Source organism: Psittacula echo, assembly GCF_963264785.1.
Source record: "Psittacula echo genome assembly, chromosome: 6".
Lineage (NCBI taxonomy): Eukaryota > Metazoa > Chordata > Aves > Psittaciformes > Psittacidae > Psittacula > Psittacula echo.
The window spans coordinates 16,400,107-16,416,253 of record NC_137743.1 but is presented as its reverse complement, the minus strand read 5'-3'; the positions used below and the strand labels follow the sequence as shown (position 1 = coordinate 16,416,253).

Genomic DNA, 16,147 nt, shown 5'->3' with positions numbered 1-16,147 from the left:
ATTAGCTCACATATATACTACTGATTTTTCTGATACATTCTTCTCTAATTTTTTTTCTTATTATATTCTCTTAAAGCTTTGGAACATTTTTTCTGCATTTTTCTTTACTTTTGCTTTCTTCTACTGGAGTTGCTTTTCGTAAGTCTCACCTACTTCATGTTGCAGAGCTCCTTTCTTTTCTAGGAATTGGTGGTCCTAGAAAAAATGAGACTTACGGTGGTTGTTAGCTGCCCCTGACAGCTCTGTCCTGTGTAGGCAGGGAAGGCTCCTTGCTCATTGGGAGCATTGGAATGTTGAAAGTTTTTGCTTTGGTAAGCCATTATTAGGGATTGCCTGACACTTGTGTCATATAAAACAATAGGTAGATGCTAAAAGATGCAGAGCATAAGAATAAAAGATCAAGGGACTCGGAAATACCACCATCACTACTATATTTGCTCAAAACCCACAATGCCTAGCTCTATTTGCAGATGCTTGGAAGGAAAAACCAAGCGCTCTGTTGCCAGGAGGGGGGTACTGATGTGCTGTATAAATATGATGACTAATGATCTGGGAAGCAGACTTACAAGGCAAGGTGTTGCCTATGCTTGGGACTGAGACCATTTTATTAAAATTACCATGTAAATTGAAGATCCTCTGGCATTTGGTTTGGAATAGTCACAGCTGATGTGGGTAAAACATCAGGTTCATGAAATAACCTGAGCAGAAAGAGCAACTACTGTTTCGTTAACTGGATACTTGGATAATGAGCGATATGACATGTTACTTTTCAGAACATACTTTTTTTTATACTAAGTTGTAGTGCTTATGAAGGCTAATTGTTTTTTACTTCTAATGTGTTCATGTGTTTTTGTAAAGTTAAAGATAGTGATAGAATATTTAATGATATGAGATAATAGTATTGAAAGTATATCGAAACCCTAGAATAAGGCATTGCAAGCCTATTATGGAGTTACACCTAGTAGGTAATTTGCTAGTGAATATGCAATCTAGGCTGGCATTTTAAGGTGTCTGAAAATGGTACATCTCCTTTCAAATGACATTTCAGTGCCCATCATTCGTGTTGCTTTTATTTTGAGGCTGAGAATGGGAACTCGTTTTCATGCTTTGCTGAAGTCTTGTGGATTTCTAGCAAGGGTGTAAACTTGTTCGTTTCTTTTATAAAAATACAATTTTTCTTCAGTAGCCAAAACTGTTAGAAGAACAAAACCAAATTAACTAGAAAATTGATTCACCTCTACAAATACACCTTTTTTTTTGACAGTGTTGATGACCTTCATTACTGCACTTTTGTAGAGATCATACAAAACCAGTTAATTAACAAATTGCTCTGCAGATGTGTCATCTGAGCACTGTGATCCCTATATCAAAAAATAATAGATAGGCAAAGGCCGTGAAACTTTAACATAAATTGAGAAGAAAACAGCCAGCAGAGATGATGACAGGACAGTAGTTGAGTAACAGACAAGCTAGATGGTTTTATTGCACTTCAAAACGAAATAGCATCAGGGTCTCTGAGGAAAATACATTAAAGTGGAAGAGGAACCAACACTAGAGGTACAGTCTGATGCAAGACAGCAACGAAATGAAAGGGACTTGTACTGGAGCTGAATAATAGAGGAGATAACATTTACTGATGGCTGAAAATAATTGAAGGAGAAATGCAGTAAAAAAGGTGTTATCTTAGAGGTGATACACAGGTTTTGGGTGACAATGTCTGTGAATATAAGTATAGGGACAGCATAGTGGTATTCTCTCAGAAGAGAGTTACGAATATTTGAACCAAGGCAAGGAACTTAAGTAATTTTTATATTTTTATATAATGCATTTCATAAGTTTAGATAAGTAGAAATAATCCATTCTTTCAAGATGAAGCTGTAGATCATGTCTTTTTACCTAAATACCAGAAGTACTTTGTCCTTTTTCAGAGAATCTCATTCTTTAGAAATAATGCTCAGTGCACACAGACAATACTGTGTTGCTTCTTGCTTCTTTGTTTCTCCAAGAGTCAGCCAAGAGGTTTACTTTTCATGAAGGAAGTGTTTTGTGTATATAAATTAAGCATTTGAACTTCAGCTATTGCAGAGGAACCTGGAGATGTGGGGAGGACTTGGCCTACTGTGTTGTGAAAACTGTCAAGTCTGAGGTGATTGCAATGTGGGATGAGTGGGCCAAGGAGAGGAAAGCTGTAAAAAAATTAAAATCTGGCACCATTAGTGCTTTTGGTTATTTGTCTTTCTAATGCCTGGCCCCTTTTCCTTCCTTTCCAGTAGGAAGCTGTCCTTATCACTTGGATCAATCTTCCCTTTGTAGGACATTCTGCTCCCTCTGGTCCCAGCAATATAAGGTGTTCAGTGTCTTGCTGGTGACCTTCACTATTTATCATCTGTTGCAGAGATGCTGGGCATGGAGGGCTGGGAGCCTGGTCCCCTCCCTTCCTAGAGCTGCTGCCTGGAAGGTGGTGACATGAACTAGCACACTGGGACTAAATGTCTAGGAAAGCCTGAGGAATATTCAGCCTATCTCTGCTAAGGCCAGTGTTTATACACAAAGTTTCTTGAAGCTGCCACTCCACTCTTACTTAAGCATACATTTGTTGTCATCAAAATACATCCCCAGGCCATGCTCCTAAGCAAACACAGACACAGATGACTTTGATACTGCTCTTGAGATGGGTGATGGGAGGGCCTGTTTCTGTTTAAAATATTTCAGTTGTTTTCATACCAATTCTTTCTGTGGAAACAAACTATTTATGTTTCTGATGCTTGTAGGTTTGTTCCCAGGCTCCCTGAGTCTCTTTTCCTACAACTGTTTCCTTCCCCATCTCAAAGCAGGGAGGTTCTGGCCCTAGATTCCAGTGTTATCGCCTCAGTTCCTTCTATCTCCTGTTTGCTGGAAATGAAGCTAACGTGTCTCAGTGCTCTCTCACTCTTGCTCCTTTTCTGAGTCCCAAAGGCAGCATACCTCATCTGCAAAACAGCAAAGGCTAGACATTTATGAAGTTTCACCGTTTTAGGCACAAGCAAATGCACATAACTTGAGTAAACTTAAGAGGAGCAAGTTGGTTTATAGTAAGGTCTTACCATGGCTAGGAAGAAGATGGATATTTAAGACTTATTTTTGTTTCTCCAGAATTGCACAGGATGCTTTATTCTTTTTTTCCTAGGAGAAGCAAAATGGCACTCCGTTGTTGTTTTGCTTTTCTTACCCCTGTTCAAGACGTGTGGAAACTTCATCCTGACGTCCTGAGCTCTCTGGTTTCCTTTTTTTTTTTTTTTAAATTTGTTTCTGTGTTTTCAAGCTTCCTCCTCACACTGTCTGGGACCTTATCTGAACACAAATGTCTGCCTTGGGGCTGCTTTTTTTACCTCGTTTTGTTTTCTTATGGAAATAACACAGAATCCATCCACTGCTGCCTTTTGCTGGCTTGTGAATTGCAGTGAGATGCTTGCCCAAAGGCAGAAGGATCAGCAGGCAGAACCAGACTGCTCTAGCAAATGTGGATCTGACCCTCTGTGGAAAAGGAAGTCTGCATGTCATGTCACATGAGGCTACAAAGTCCATCCTTCCACTCCTCTGTCACAGCCAAAGGGGGAAAGTTTCTTTCATCACAGTCCTACACATAAACTGAACAGCTGCAAAATAGTGTGCAGCATTGTTCTCTGCTCCTGCAGCTGCAGGAATATTATTCACATCTTTATCAGTCCATCACTGCAAGTAGATCATCTTCAACTCAGAAATCTGTTCCCTTCAGGTCTGTGAACGACCTGGATGTTTTTAGTACCTGGATGTGGTATACCATAACTATTACAGTTCTCTGCAACCCTTCCCAACCTTTATGTTCTAGGTGACAACTTCCTCTTACATGTAAATGCTGTTGAGTGTTTCGAGATTACTGACTAATGATGTCCCATCCCTTCCCATAAACACTTCATCTGTCTCATTTTGAAGCTGAATTTTCTTAGAGAAGAAAAAAAAAAAAACAAACCTAAAATGCAACACCCTGTCACTGGCAGACTTGTTATAAAAGGAGCCCGTTGTAGTTTGTAGGAGACATAAGTAATTTTAAAGGACTTGAAATACATCTGTCCAAACAATCATATGAAGTGTTAGACATGGCATGGAGTCATTTCTGTCTTTCTGAGAGGTCCATGCAGATTTCTTCCACTTGTTAAATTTGGATTCCTCAGCCCTTAGGTGAGATCTTTGATAAGCCCGGCTGATTGAGCGTCTCAAGTTTGTAGCTGTAGAGGCAGTAAGTGTAAGCACAGCCATTTGAAAATCAGTCCCACATTCCAGGTGACATTCAGTACAGTAAAGGCTTTTGAAGTCGCATTTATTAACAAAGCATTGCATCAACTACACTCTAATTTTTAAAAGATTTGGTGTTCAGGTGACCACTCTAAACCATCTCTGCCACTCTAAACCCTCTAAAAATGTTGCCCTGTTATCACTGGAGGTAAAGTCAGCTCTCCCTTGTGCCTCCCAAGCCACTGTTTCTGAATAAGGTGGTAAACACAGTCCACCTGCAGCTTTGCTGAAACACAGCTCCTTGATCTTTTGAATAAAGCTGACAGTAATTCAGAAAGAATTTAACCCAGTCAAGCCTTAATTTTGTAGATTGTTTTATTTTGTAGATCCCTATTTTCCTGTTCCCAGGAGGAGTGTTGCCTTATCAGACTGCAGTAATACAGGCTAGGTCAACATTTGTTTGTAAAAGAAAAAGAACCGGTCTTTGTTTGTGATGAGGCTGCAGTAACAGAAGGGATTTGAAACCCAATGTGCAGATGTGGTTTTCCAGGTCGCAGCACCAGGACCCTGCTTTTCTTCCCTCCCCTTGGGGCAAGATGTCTGGAAGCTGGTGATGAGCTGGATCATGTCCAGCTGCAGGGTAGTGTGTCTGCTTGTCCAGCTGCAGAAAGAAGCCCCAGGAGCAGGAGGGTGAGTTGGTAAAAGTGATATCACTGAGAGGGGAGCAGGCTGTGGCACTGACAGGGCATGGCAGGTGATGCTGACGGCAGCCTGTGCTCCCGTGACTTCACCCTCTGGGTGACCAGCCAGGCAGGTGCTGGGAAGCTGGTGGCCACCGCTCTGAGAGAAAAGTGAAAGAGCAACTTCCTTTCCTTTTGGTTTGCATCACCAAAAGGTGGCTGGCAACTTCCTTTGGAGCGGAAGGCTGACAGATCCACAGGCGAGAGCGTGGGGGCACATATGGTGCCTAGAAGAGGGCCTGGATGTCAGAGGCTATCTAGAAAAGTTGCTGAGACACTTGCAGCACTGTTCTGTATTTCTTATTTACACCTGGAAGGTGAGCAAGGGCTCAGCAGGGGTAAAGGGAGGGAGAAAGGTCCTTTCAGGCCTTCCAGGCAAGTAGTCAAAATTGGCTCTTTCCTAACATTCCCTAGGAGATGCAGCTAGAGATATCAGCTTATGCTATGGGGCAGGTAGGTGCAGAAGGTGACTTGTGAGCAGTTATTGCAAATTTAGCTGCTTTTTTGCTGGGTTTTTTTATGTTTGTTTGGTCGTTTTGGTCGTGGGTTTGTTTTCTTTTTTTTCTCTCTGTGGGCAGGACCTCATATCTGGAAACAAGGAAGGTCGTGTTTTCTCAGGACAGTTCTCTCTGTGTACCTCACTGGCACGGACGAGATCTACTCAGTCTTTTGCAACTTGAAAAATAAATTAAGAAATTAAAAAACACGGGGGGGGGGGGGGGGGGCAGGCGGGAAACAACAGCACCACACCAAAACTAACAGAATACTTTCTCTCTGCAGCCAGAATGACCGCTTTTCCCCGAACCTGGCGATGAAATCCTGCTTCAAACCGTGGCCCCAGCGCAGCCAGCGTCAGCCGTCCCCTCGGGTTGGCCCCGGCCGCGCACCGCTCCGTTCGGCCCAGCGGAATCCCCCGACCAGGCGGAGAAGCCCAAGGCGCTGGTAACGCGGCAACGCGGAGGTAATCAGTGCCTTAAGGAAAGCAGGAGGTCAGCCTGCAAGTTAGATGGATTGAGTCATGTAGAGTTAAACTAACCCCTCCCACAGCCATGGACCACTAAAGCGCCCATTTTCATGAGCACCTCTCACTAAGGCAGCTCAGAGCCGGCAGAGCCTGAGAGAGGAAGAGGGAGAGGGAGAGAGGGGGAGGAGGGAGCGAGCACCGGCACTGATGGACGAGCCAAAGGGTAAGGACAGGAGCGAGCCGCTGACCTGCGGCAGCAGCCCCTACCCCCGCCGCGGGGGAAGGCAGGGCTCGGCGGGGCACCCCCGGGGCGGCGGCATCCCGCGGCCGGCATTCGGCGGAGGCTCTGCATATTCATGAGGAGCTCCTTGAGATGTGCCACTCAGGAGGGAGCTGCGGCTGCGGCATCCCCGGGCGGCGCGTCCCTCCCTCCGCGCCCGCGGAGCTCTGCCGGCGGTGGGCGAAGGTTCCGCGGGGGGGCTCGCCCGGGTGGGTGCAGCCTTGCCGCAGTCCTCCCCCGGCCAGCATCATCATCAAGCCTTTGCACTCCCAGCCGTGTCTGAAGCGATAACGTTAACTTGCGATGGAGGGGTGAGGGGTGGCCGGCGGGTCCCCGGGCGGTGCAGCGGGGCGGGCGGGAGCGGAGGCTCCGCGCCGGCGTCTGGCAGAAGTTTGGCCGCGTCAGTGCGAGGGATTCCCTCCTCGCCGCGCTGGGGAAGAGGAGGCTGTGCCCTCCCGGAGCCGGGGCCGAGATCCCGCGGCGCCGAGAACCGCACTAGGCTCATGGTGGGGTCAAAAACTCAGTGGAAGTACCGGCTGTAAGGAAACCGCGGTGGAAAGCCCCGAGGTTGGAGGAAACGCTGTGCTGTCTACGAAAGGCTCTCGGTACATGGGCTTCGAGCCAGAGCCGGCCCGGGAATGGGGCATTCCCCTGGCGAGCCCCCTCACCTTAACTGCGGCCCTGGGGATCGAGGAGGGAATCGGCATTACCTGAAGATGTGTGTTGCACAGTAATCTTTCTACGAGATACATGTCTTGTACTAGGGTTTGCCTTTTATAATCAGGTGGCACGGTGCACGTAGCAGCACTAGTCATGCTTAACGTTTGGCAGAAGCGTTTCCTAGTTTAGCATCAGCTTTTGTCTATCTGTGCCTTACCCTCTGTTTATGGCAACTTCTGCAGCATGGTCCATCCTTCTATACTGCTGGCAGTACTCAGCTCTGTGTAGGGCTTTTAAACACAAAGCAGGAACTCGGACAAATAGGCAAGAAGCAGTAAACTGGGGAAAGATCTGGGCAGAAACTTTGCCTTTAAACTGAGTGAGAAGCTTAGGGGGTAATAGTTTCCACTATTTTGATAGTGTCTTGTTCAGTACCGGGTGGAAGTCTCTCTCATTTATCATTGTTATGACAACAGGGAATCAAAATGTAATAGTTTTTTCTTTTCTTGGAATAGATAAAATTGTAAACTAGACCTTTCCAAGTTTTTTATTTTATAGAATGTAATGAATGGCATTTGAGGGAAAGAAGCATTTTCTCAGTCTGACGTACATCAAATTTAAAGCAAAGACTGGCAGAAGGAGAAGGTTAGCTCATTAGTTTATGCAGTCATGAGTGAAGCTGGAAATATTTAGAAATAATCTGCCTCTTCTGAGAAGGGAGATAAGAATAGCTTTGAAACCAGTCTTTAAAAAGTTTAATTCCAAAAATGAAACATAATGCATGAACAAAGATGCCTTTTCTAGTGAGGTAAGGAATCACAGAGAAAAAACTTAGACAATGAGAACTGATTTAGCAAAGAAGACCAAATGAGCCTTCTTTTAGAAAGTGGGATTTTAAAGAGATAGAATGAAAATGAAGAAAGTCGACAGTCAGTCGATTTAGCAGTTAGCAATTGAGCTAATTGCAGAAGAAGCGGTGATGGTGTCAGAATGGGCTGACCTGCAAAACATGCAAGTCATCTTGCAAGAGCCTAATGAAAATTAGCGTAATAAAGAGCAAGAAACCACATTTTGTGTGTGGGAGAAGAAAACACGAGGCAGTGTTTTTGAAAACACCTCTTGCAGTATGTCTTCAGAGGCAGTGGTCAATAGGCTCAGCTCGGGGGAGTCCAGAACAGGCAGTATCTATCAGCCAACAGGAAAGTTTCCACCTTGAAATGAGGCATGAATGCACAGTGAGGGCATGTCCTTTCATCAGAAAGGAATTACTAGGGAGTGTTTCAGTGAGAGACCTGTTTCCTGGGAGTCTTATCCACAGGGACGTAACAAAGAGGCTTGAAACGCTATTCTTCAGTTTTAGGAAGCCTGTATTTTAAATACCGATACTGTCAGTTCTGTCTTGAAATTTGGGTCAATATGCTAAGGCAGCCAAGGAAGACATTCTGTTTGGGGTGAGCAGCAGAATTATACAGAGCAACAGACTGTGTTAGTGATCAGTATGAACACCTTCATGGGCAGAAAGTGTGACAGTCTGAAAAAAAATGCTTTACTGAAAAACATAGGAGGGGCTTCAGTCTGGGGAAAGAATGATACTGATCTCACGCAGACAGCAGTAAAAAGCAGAAAGCCTCTATATAATTTTTTACATAAAAGGTACTGAACAAGAGGTAGTAACTCTGGTTTGGAGCTTCTATATACATGATGAATCAATCTCCACTGTTGGCTGACTCCTCTCTATGGACCAGTGATTGTTTCGGCATGGAATGGTAATAAATCAAAACCTGACGGAATGAAAAATGAGGATAACTTTGGCTAGTTCATTCAGGCAGTGAAGGCGGCAAATAGAAGTTAACCCAAGTAAATGGAATGGAAGTGGATAAAGAGGAAATGGAGAACATCTGATAGAAAACAGAGTGTGAATTGAGGGAAGATTATTCTGAGAAAGTGAAGATGTAAGGGGAAAATCCAAAGTTAGCAGGGCCAAGCACAATTCAATGGAGGCATTTTGTGTGCCTTAGAAACAAAATAATGTACCTAGCAATTGCATAAGGGTAAGATTTTAATGATGATGCAGGAAAAATAAAGCCCACATAATTGTTGGTTGAAAACTCTTCCAAATTTGGAGGGATAAAATGAATTCTGATATGGAGGAATATTTAATTATTATAACTAAGTAGCCTGTTCTGAGTATTTACATTGGAGGAATGGGGAGAGTTGATGAGAAAGTTTTATAATAGCTTGAAATTAAATGTGCTAAATACTTACTGAAAAGATTTATGTTTTATGACGTTAATTTTCAACAAACTAGAGTAGAATACTAGGGATATCCCAGGCAATGGGAAGGATGCTCTTGTTTACCCAATATCCCAGCAGTATGGCACTGGGTAGCCTGTTGCCAATTCAGTTTGACATCAGTCCTGTCTAAATTACTTGGTAGATCTCCCTAATAATCAAGTGTAATGGCTAGTTTGATCATTTTATTTTTGTAGAGGGTAAGACTTGTCAAAATAGCTTTCAGAATAATGTTGTAGATAGAAATGGATAACACTGTCAAAATGGATAATGGGCATAAACGCATCAAAAAGAAAACTATCAGTCCCAGATGGAAGTAATCTGTGTGATCATATGGGTCCCCTCAAGTGAGTATATTAATCTGCATCCTATATTAATCTGCATCCTAGAATGGAGATAGCCCTGCCTATAAGAATCTGCAGTAAGAACTTCAAGGAATATGTTCCTTTCTTGGCTAAAGAATGCATTTGTAAGGAGAAGGGGTAGTATTTCAAGTACTGATAGATCTTTTAATTTGTCTTTGCTTTCTTGAAGACTTTTTTTTTGTTTACAAAATCAACTGACCTAACAAAATAGATGTTAAATAAGCCTGGTGTGATCCTCATTTGGAAAAAACAGGCTGTATTTTGTCTTACACACGTTATCACTACTAATGTCCTCTTCTTGATTTACGTCTTCAAATGAGGATGGAGGCTCATCAAAGTTTTAGAGGGGAGGGAAGTATTCTTTAAAACTGAGTGAATATTGAATAAATCTGGGTTGTGAGTTAAGGGACTTCTAAGGACCAAAATCCTTAATTGTTAGGAACCACCTCATAAAAGGGCAGCTGGAAAAACTAATATCCATGCATGGTATTTGATAGCCACAGGGCAGGTTATGAGTGTAGGGCTGGGAAGGCAACTGGTCCTTTATCTGGTCTATTTTCCAACTAATTATTTGCACTTTTCCTTTTCAGAAATAGCAAATGTGGTTGAAAACAGTAAATATTAATATCTCCCATGTTTAAACTTCTCCACAGCAATAGATGCATTTCTGATGTTGGTCTGATTACAGAAGTCTCCCTATGACTCTCCAGAAAAGAATGAACTAACGGATTGAGACCTGAATAACAACAGACCTCAAAAATAGTTATCAAAGAAAATCATTATTAAACAGCTGTGTTTTCAGAGGTATTCTGCAAGAGGCCTGATGGCATTAGACATTCTCAATAATGATCTAAAAAGTATAAAATCATTGCTGATTTACAGATGGAGTTTGTCAGTACTAGGAGGATCAGTACAAATACCAATTAAGTCAGAGGAAAAAGTCTAAAGAAGCCAAGAGTGGTTGGAAACATAAAGAGCAAATAATAGGCTTCAAGCCAAACTTGTAAAAGCACAGCTAATGCAACTCCAGGAGGAAAATTGGACATTCAAATACTGAATAGACTAGAAAGATTTCTGGACAATGTTGTCCGGAAATAATCTGGAGAGGTGCGCATATGTATGCACATGTGTGTATCTATATCTATATCTGTGACATCCATAACTTATAGTTTCTTCGCTTTCTTATATTGTATGCAAAGTTGCATTACCATAGAGGGAGAAGGTTGTCCTCTAGTCAACCTTACTGTGACCACTGCAACCTGTGTTTGCCTCTAGACTTATAATCACCAGAAATACGTAGGAAACCCTCTCAGAGTGTCTAAAGGGAAAAGAATAAATTTAAGAGGTAGGACACCTCAAAAGAGAAGGGTTACAAAAGCTGTAATAATTGATAAAATTTTTGGCCTTTTCTAAGTTGTATAACTGGTTTAGCATGATGCAGAAGTGTCAGGCTTGGTCACATTCCTTCTTTTTCTAAGACATCTTTACACTTTTAGCATCTGTGAGGTTGGGAGCAACTAGCAAACCTGACTTTGAGGTTGATGCCCCCTGGCTAGGTATTTTGTACCATTTTACTAGCCCAATGCTCAATGACAGTATTCCATGGAGCTGGAAGTGTGTTGAGACAGGAGTTGGGTTCTCAGCTTAGAAATGAACCTCTGTTTGAGGTGGTTAGGATGTGGTTAAGGACAGAAGTGTTTAGGCTGAACTTTGGGGTAAAGTGAATGACTTTGAGATTATTGCTGAGATGACTTTGGTTGGGGAGCCAGCTCATGAGGGATTAGTATTGCTTTAGACTGATCAAACTTATATTATAAAATTCTGTATCATGTTCACAAGAGAAGCACCCCCATTCGTTTTCTGAAAGATGAGTTGGATGGGAACCTCTTCTTAAGTTGTATTCTTACGGTTTTGTCAGATACATGTGAGAACTGATTTCATCTCTCAGCTCAGTGGAAACTGATGCACTTCCATCAGCATTTTCTAGCCGCAGAGCTGTTGCCAGTATGCTGACTTGGGGAATAGCAGAGCCTAAGGGTGCACTTCTACAGCCAGCGTAATTTGACATAAATCTGTGCTGCTGAAAGAGAAAAGGCATCTATCCTTGACACTAGCCATGTTCTTTTTTTCTGCAATAACTTTCAGCTCATCTGGCTTGAAAGCCAACACCACATTTGTCAGCATTCTGGGAGAACAGAAGGAGGAAAGGGTAAAAGTCACTCAGATTAAGGTTATTGGAGGGGTCTTCACTGTAAGACAAGGAGAGACACAAAAACAGCCCTGTGCTCTGAAACAGTGCTGCATTAGCAGTACAAATTAAGAAATGAGTTAAGGGAAAAAGTGTGACCAGATGGAAGGGAACAGAATCAGCTAAGTGCGCACTGAACAAATTCATCTGCTCACATCCTCTCATGCATTAGCTAGCCCCAAATGTGGCTGGAAAGATAAGTTCCTAACCTGCTTTTGGGGCTCCTTGTCCCTCTGTCCCTTGCACTGTGCTGGCAGTTCCCATTCAGAGGCAATGCAGGCAGTGTAGCAGTCACTGCTGTCGCTACTACGTCAGTGCTCAGCCACCACCAGCAGTCCTACAACTCTGCTTGTTACAGTTCTCGTCTGAACCCTTTTGGGTTTTACTGATCCCTTCCAGCTTGAGAAGAGCTATCCATGAGGATCTGCAGAGCTGCTTCACTGTCTGCCTTCACACTGCCTTTCAAATTCCACTTGTAATGTCAACATACTCTGTAGGCAGTGATTAAGTTTCTGGTACGAGGAGACACCATACCACCAGTTTGACCCACACTGTCCCATGCTCTCTTGGGACCTCCATGCAGCTGCACACTACATCTCTTCTGACCAAAAAATTAACCCTTACATGGTGACTGAGTGGTTTACAGGCTGAGACTTGCACCTCTGAACATTTTTATTTTTATAAGTACAAGTTAAAGGCTTTTAGCTTAATTTGTATTCTCTGCTCTGTTTCTGATCCTCCTGATAATCTTTGCTCTGATCATATAGGGAGGTGACTGCTAGATCATTCTTGGGGGAGAGGGTGAAAAGAAAATGGACCTATTTTTACAGAGGAATGAGAATTAGCTTGTTTTTTCATTAACTATCTGCAATCTTGCAGCCAAAGCTCAAACCATCAGTGGCCTTTGAGCTGTGTGCTGGCTGGGAAAGGTGAATCAGCAGCTCAGGACACAGAAACCACCTCCACACCTCAGTTGTTTCGCAGCACTTCTGTATGCAGCTCTGAGGGCTCTCAAGACAGCCGAGCAGCAGAAACTGCTGTACAGCTGCTGTGGTTTCTAACGTTCACTAGTAGTGACACAGCAGCTGGGGGCAGGGAAGGCAGCAGACTCTGCACCTTCCTCCATGGGCTGTAGCAACAGAGGGAGACTCCTCCAAAATTGAGGGATGTAGAGAATTGGGAGACCCTGCAGCTGATAGGATGGAAACATCCATGGTGCATGGCAAAGGCCAGGGAGTAGGCATGCAGCAGGAGGGATGATGGAGCTCTGATATACAGTATAGGCTTAGTGGTGGGGACAGGTAACAGAATGGGATTTGTTCCTCTGTTGTCGCTTCCTCCTACCTGCTTGCTGCCAGAATGGTAGCAGTTCTTGCCAAAAACGAACATCTGCTCTTTGCCAACATCAGCCCCTAGCTGCTGGTTCTGGCTGCTTTGTGGGAAACACACTGGAAATCTGCAATTTTGCTTTGAATTGAATGTGCTAAATAAGTTGATTTACAGCTTCTATATATTTAATCTTGCTTTCCTGAAATAGTATAGGAAGCTTACTGCTTGTCAGCTTTGTCTAAGACTACAGTAAACACAAGACCAGCTAAAGCTGAAAATAACTTTATTGTGGTAAAGCTAATGGTCAGGCTCATGTTTACAAGACTTAGAAATACTGTTGTGACAAAAACCGTGAAAGCCATAAAGGAAAGAATGTTCCAGCAGTGTTGTTTAGGATTTATTGTGTCATTAACCTGAGATAATTAAGACCTTATTTTTAAATTAATTGGTTGCAGGTTTAAAGATTAGTTTAGCAATTGGTTTTAACACCTGAAGGATTGAGCTACACATACCCTGCCTGATGGAAAGGACAGTCAGATCACTGCTGGTCTGCATGTGCTGTCTCATGACGCTCAGCCTGACCAGAGAACTTAACCCACCTTAACAGTAGCCTGGTAAAAGGAAAAATTAGAAATGGAATCTGCACTTACACAAGCACAAGATAAGACTATGGCAAAAGAGGTGGGGTAGTCCCTTATTGTGCCAGAGAAAACAGAGGAGTTAAGCGAACCTTTAAGATTCAACCGTTAAGCTAAGCCTTTGTACTTCATCTTAAAAATACTGGTTTACAACAGAACCTGGCCCCATGCTATGAACTTCTTGTTAAAGACAGTAATTTCACAGTTGCTTTTTAGGTTACAAAGCATGTCTCAGCTCCAGAGACTAGTAATTTCTCTGCTAATTTAAGGACCTTCTAGTGTTGTGGCCACTGAGTATCTGTGTGAATGCTAACTGGATCCCATACGCCTTGGTGGGAATAGATGCCCTCCTGAAAATATGGATCTTCGAGAGCTTCTTCTGTGCTTTTACTTCTCAGGAGACTGTAACCATAAATATACATTGTAATATATTGCAGACCACATCTCAGGAACTTTTGTTGTGGTGTAGCAGTTAGTAGTTAGGTTTACTAGCATTTCATAGAGATTATATTTAACACAGCAGCAGGACTGCTGTTAGTCCCTGACACCTTTATAAAGTAGTAAACAACTGTTTCCAGTCTACTGGTTTCTCCTACCTTCTCCTCTGAAGTCAGACTGTGGGAAGGAAACACAGGGAATGCCTTCTCTCTTGCTACAAGGCTCTGCTGTCTGTGTTTCTCTTCTTCAGCATGTTTCTCCTAACCTGAATGGCATTTTCCATTTTTTCCCCACATTTTTAAAGTTGTACCGGAACTACATAGATCTTGTAGCACAAGTCTTGTGTGTACTTTACCAGACCAATAATCTCCAAGTTGCTATTAGTCTGACAAAACATGAAAGAATATATCAAAATGACCGAAGATGAATTTAAGAGTAGGTGTAGCTGAAGCATGCTGCTCTTTCTCTGGACCCTGGGAACTCTGCCTCTCTGCAGGAGGGATCATGTTGCAAGCCCTGGCTCACAAGAGCTTCCCAGGAAAGTGAATGAGGTGGTCCGGAGACAGAGCATAAGGCTGGCTATCTGCTGCTTCCTTGTGCTTTTTCATCAGATGGGGCTAATGGTGCTGACCTGTGTAAACTGCTTAGCAGTATATACGGGTGGAGAGCACTGTGACAAATTTAATGTTATGATTTGTTACTAGGGAAAGGCTAAGGTTTAACAGGCAGAAAAGTATGATGGTTGGCTACAGCACTACCTGTTTGGTATTAGCTCCCCATATGTTGCGGGCAGACAGCAGTGCTGAGAGTTGGAGTCAGCTGTGAAAGCCACAGAGCCACGGGGAGCCTGGGAACAGTGGGAAAGTGGTGAGACTGTCCTGGCCTTGCTTGGTGTGTATGGCTGAGAGAAGGCTGGACTCAAGGCTGTGACATGAGCATGAGAAAATGTGTGCACACAAAAGCCTCCTTGTGAGTCCTATGGCCCTGCTATGGGATAATTGCAGCTACCCTGTCCCACCAGGAGCTTTATGGGGGAAGCTGAGGTTAATGCCAGCCTTGCTCTGCCAGCCTGGCCATAGGAACACTACCAGGTCTGCACTACATTATTGACAATGGTCTTGCCTTGTATTGTCACTGGGAGCTGCTCAGCATGTGACAGACTGAAAACAGCTCCAGCTCTAACATTGTCAATGAGATCTGTAAACTGATTAAAATCCCTTGTTGTGAGTCTGGTAGTGACACCCAGGGACAGGCTGCATTGTTCCTCTCTTGGATTTCAGCATCCTTTAACTTCCAAGAGACCACCTCTGGTGCTGCACTCGTGCATATGGTGCCACAGCTCCAAGGAGGAGACCTGGCTACATCCAAGCATCAGAGCTGCATGCAGGAGCAGACCCCAGACCAGTCCTTAAATCTACTTCTTTTGCTGTTATTAGTCCCCCATAACCTAACCAAACCAAGGAGACCTTTTCGCAGCTGTGATGATGGCGTGTGAAACAAAGGTCCTGGCACACCATGCAGCTGAAGAAGCAGAAATACTACAACTGGCCTGAAGGAAGCACAAATAGAAGCGTATGTGTGTGAGAGAGAAGACTAGAAGAAGCAACAGAACATGGGTTAAAAGAATGGTCTGTGTTGATAACCAAGGATGTGACTGACTGCACTAAAACTGGGTAAAAGCTGACAAACATGGTGTTTGCGACAAGCTTGGCAGCCTGCACCCTGATAAGCCTCACATGGATGGTCTGTCAGAAGAAGGCGTGAGTGCTGATAAAGTCCCCATGCAAATGACTCCTTGAGTAAAGAAAACTGCACTCTAATGACAGATGGATTACAGCAAGGTCTCAGCACATCCCATGTGCAAGTCCTCCTCCTCCTCTCCCAGCAGGAAGGCAGGCTGTTGGAATTAAGGTACCCGAAATGAAGGGGGAGAGAGGGGAAG

At 43.5% G+C, this 16,147-nt stretch overlaps 1 protein-coding gene across 1 annotated transcript in view; it reads left to right on the top strand.

Annotated features, from left to right (window-relative positions):
• Positions 1–4,998: 4,998 nt before the first annotated feature.
• Positions 4,999–16,147, top strand: part of ENTPD1 (ectonucleoside triphosphate diphosphohydrolase 1) — a gene marked incomplete at its 5' end in the record, with an annotated part of 35,880 nt that continues 24,731 nt past the window's right edge. The window contains 2 exons of the mRNA XM_080621957.1: positions 4,999–5,065; positions 5,833–5,952. Coding sequence (XP_080478083.1) covers positions 4,999–5,065; positions 5,833–5,952 — 187 coding nt within the window. The remainder of the gene's footprint in view (positions 5,066–5,832; positions 5,953–16,147) is intronic.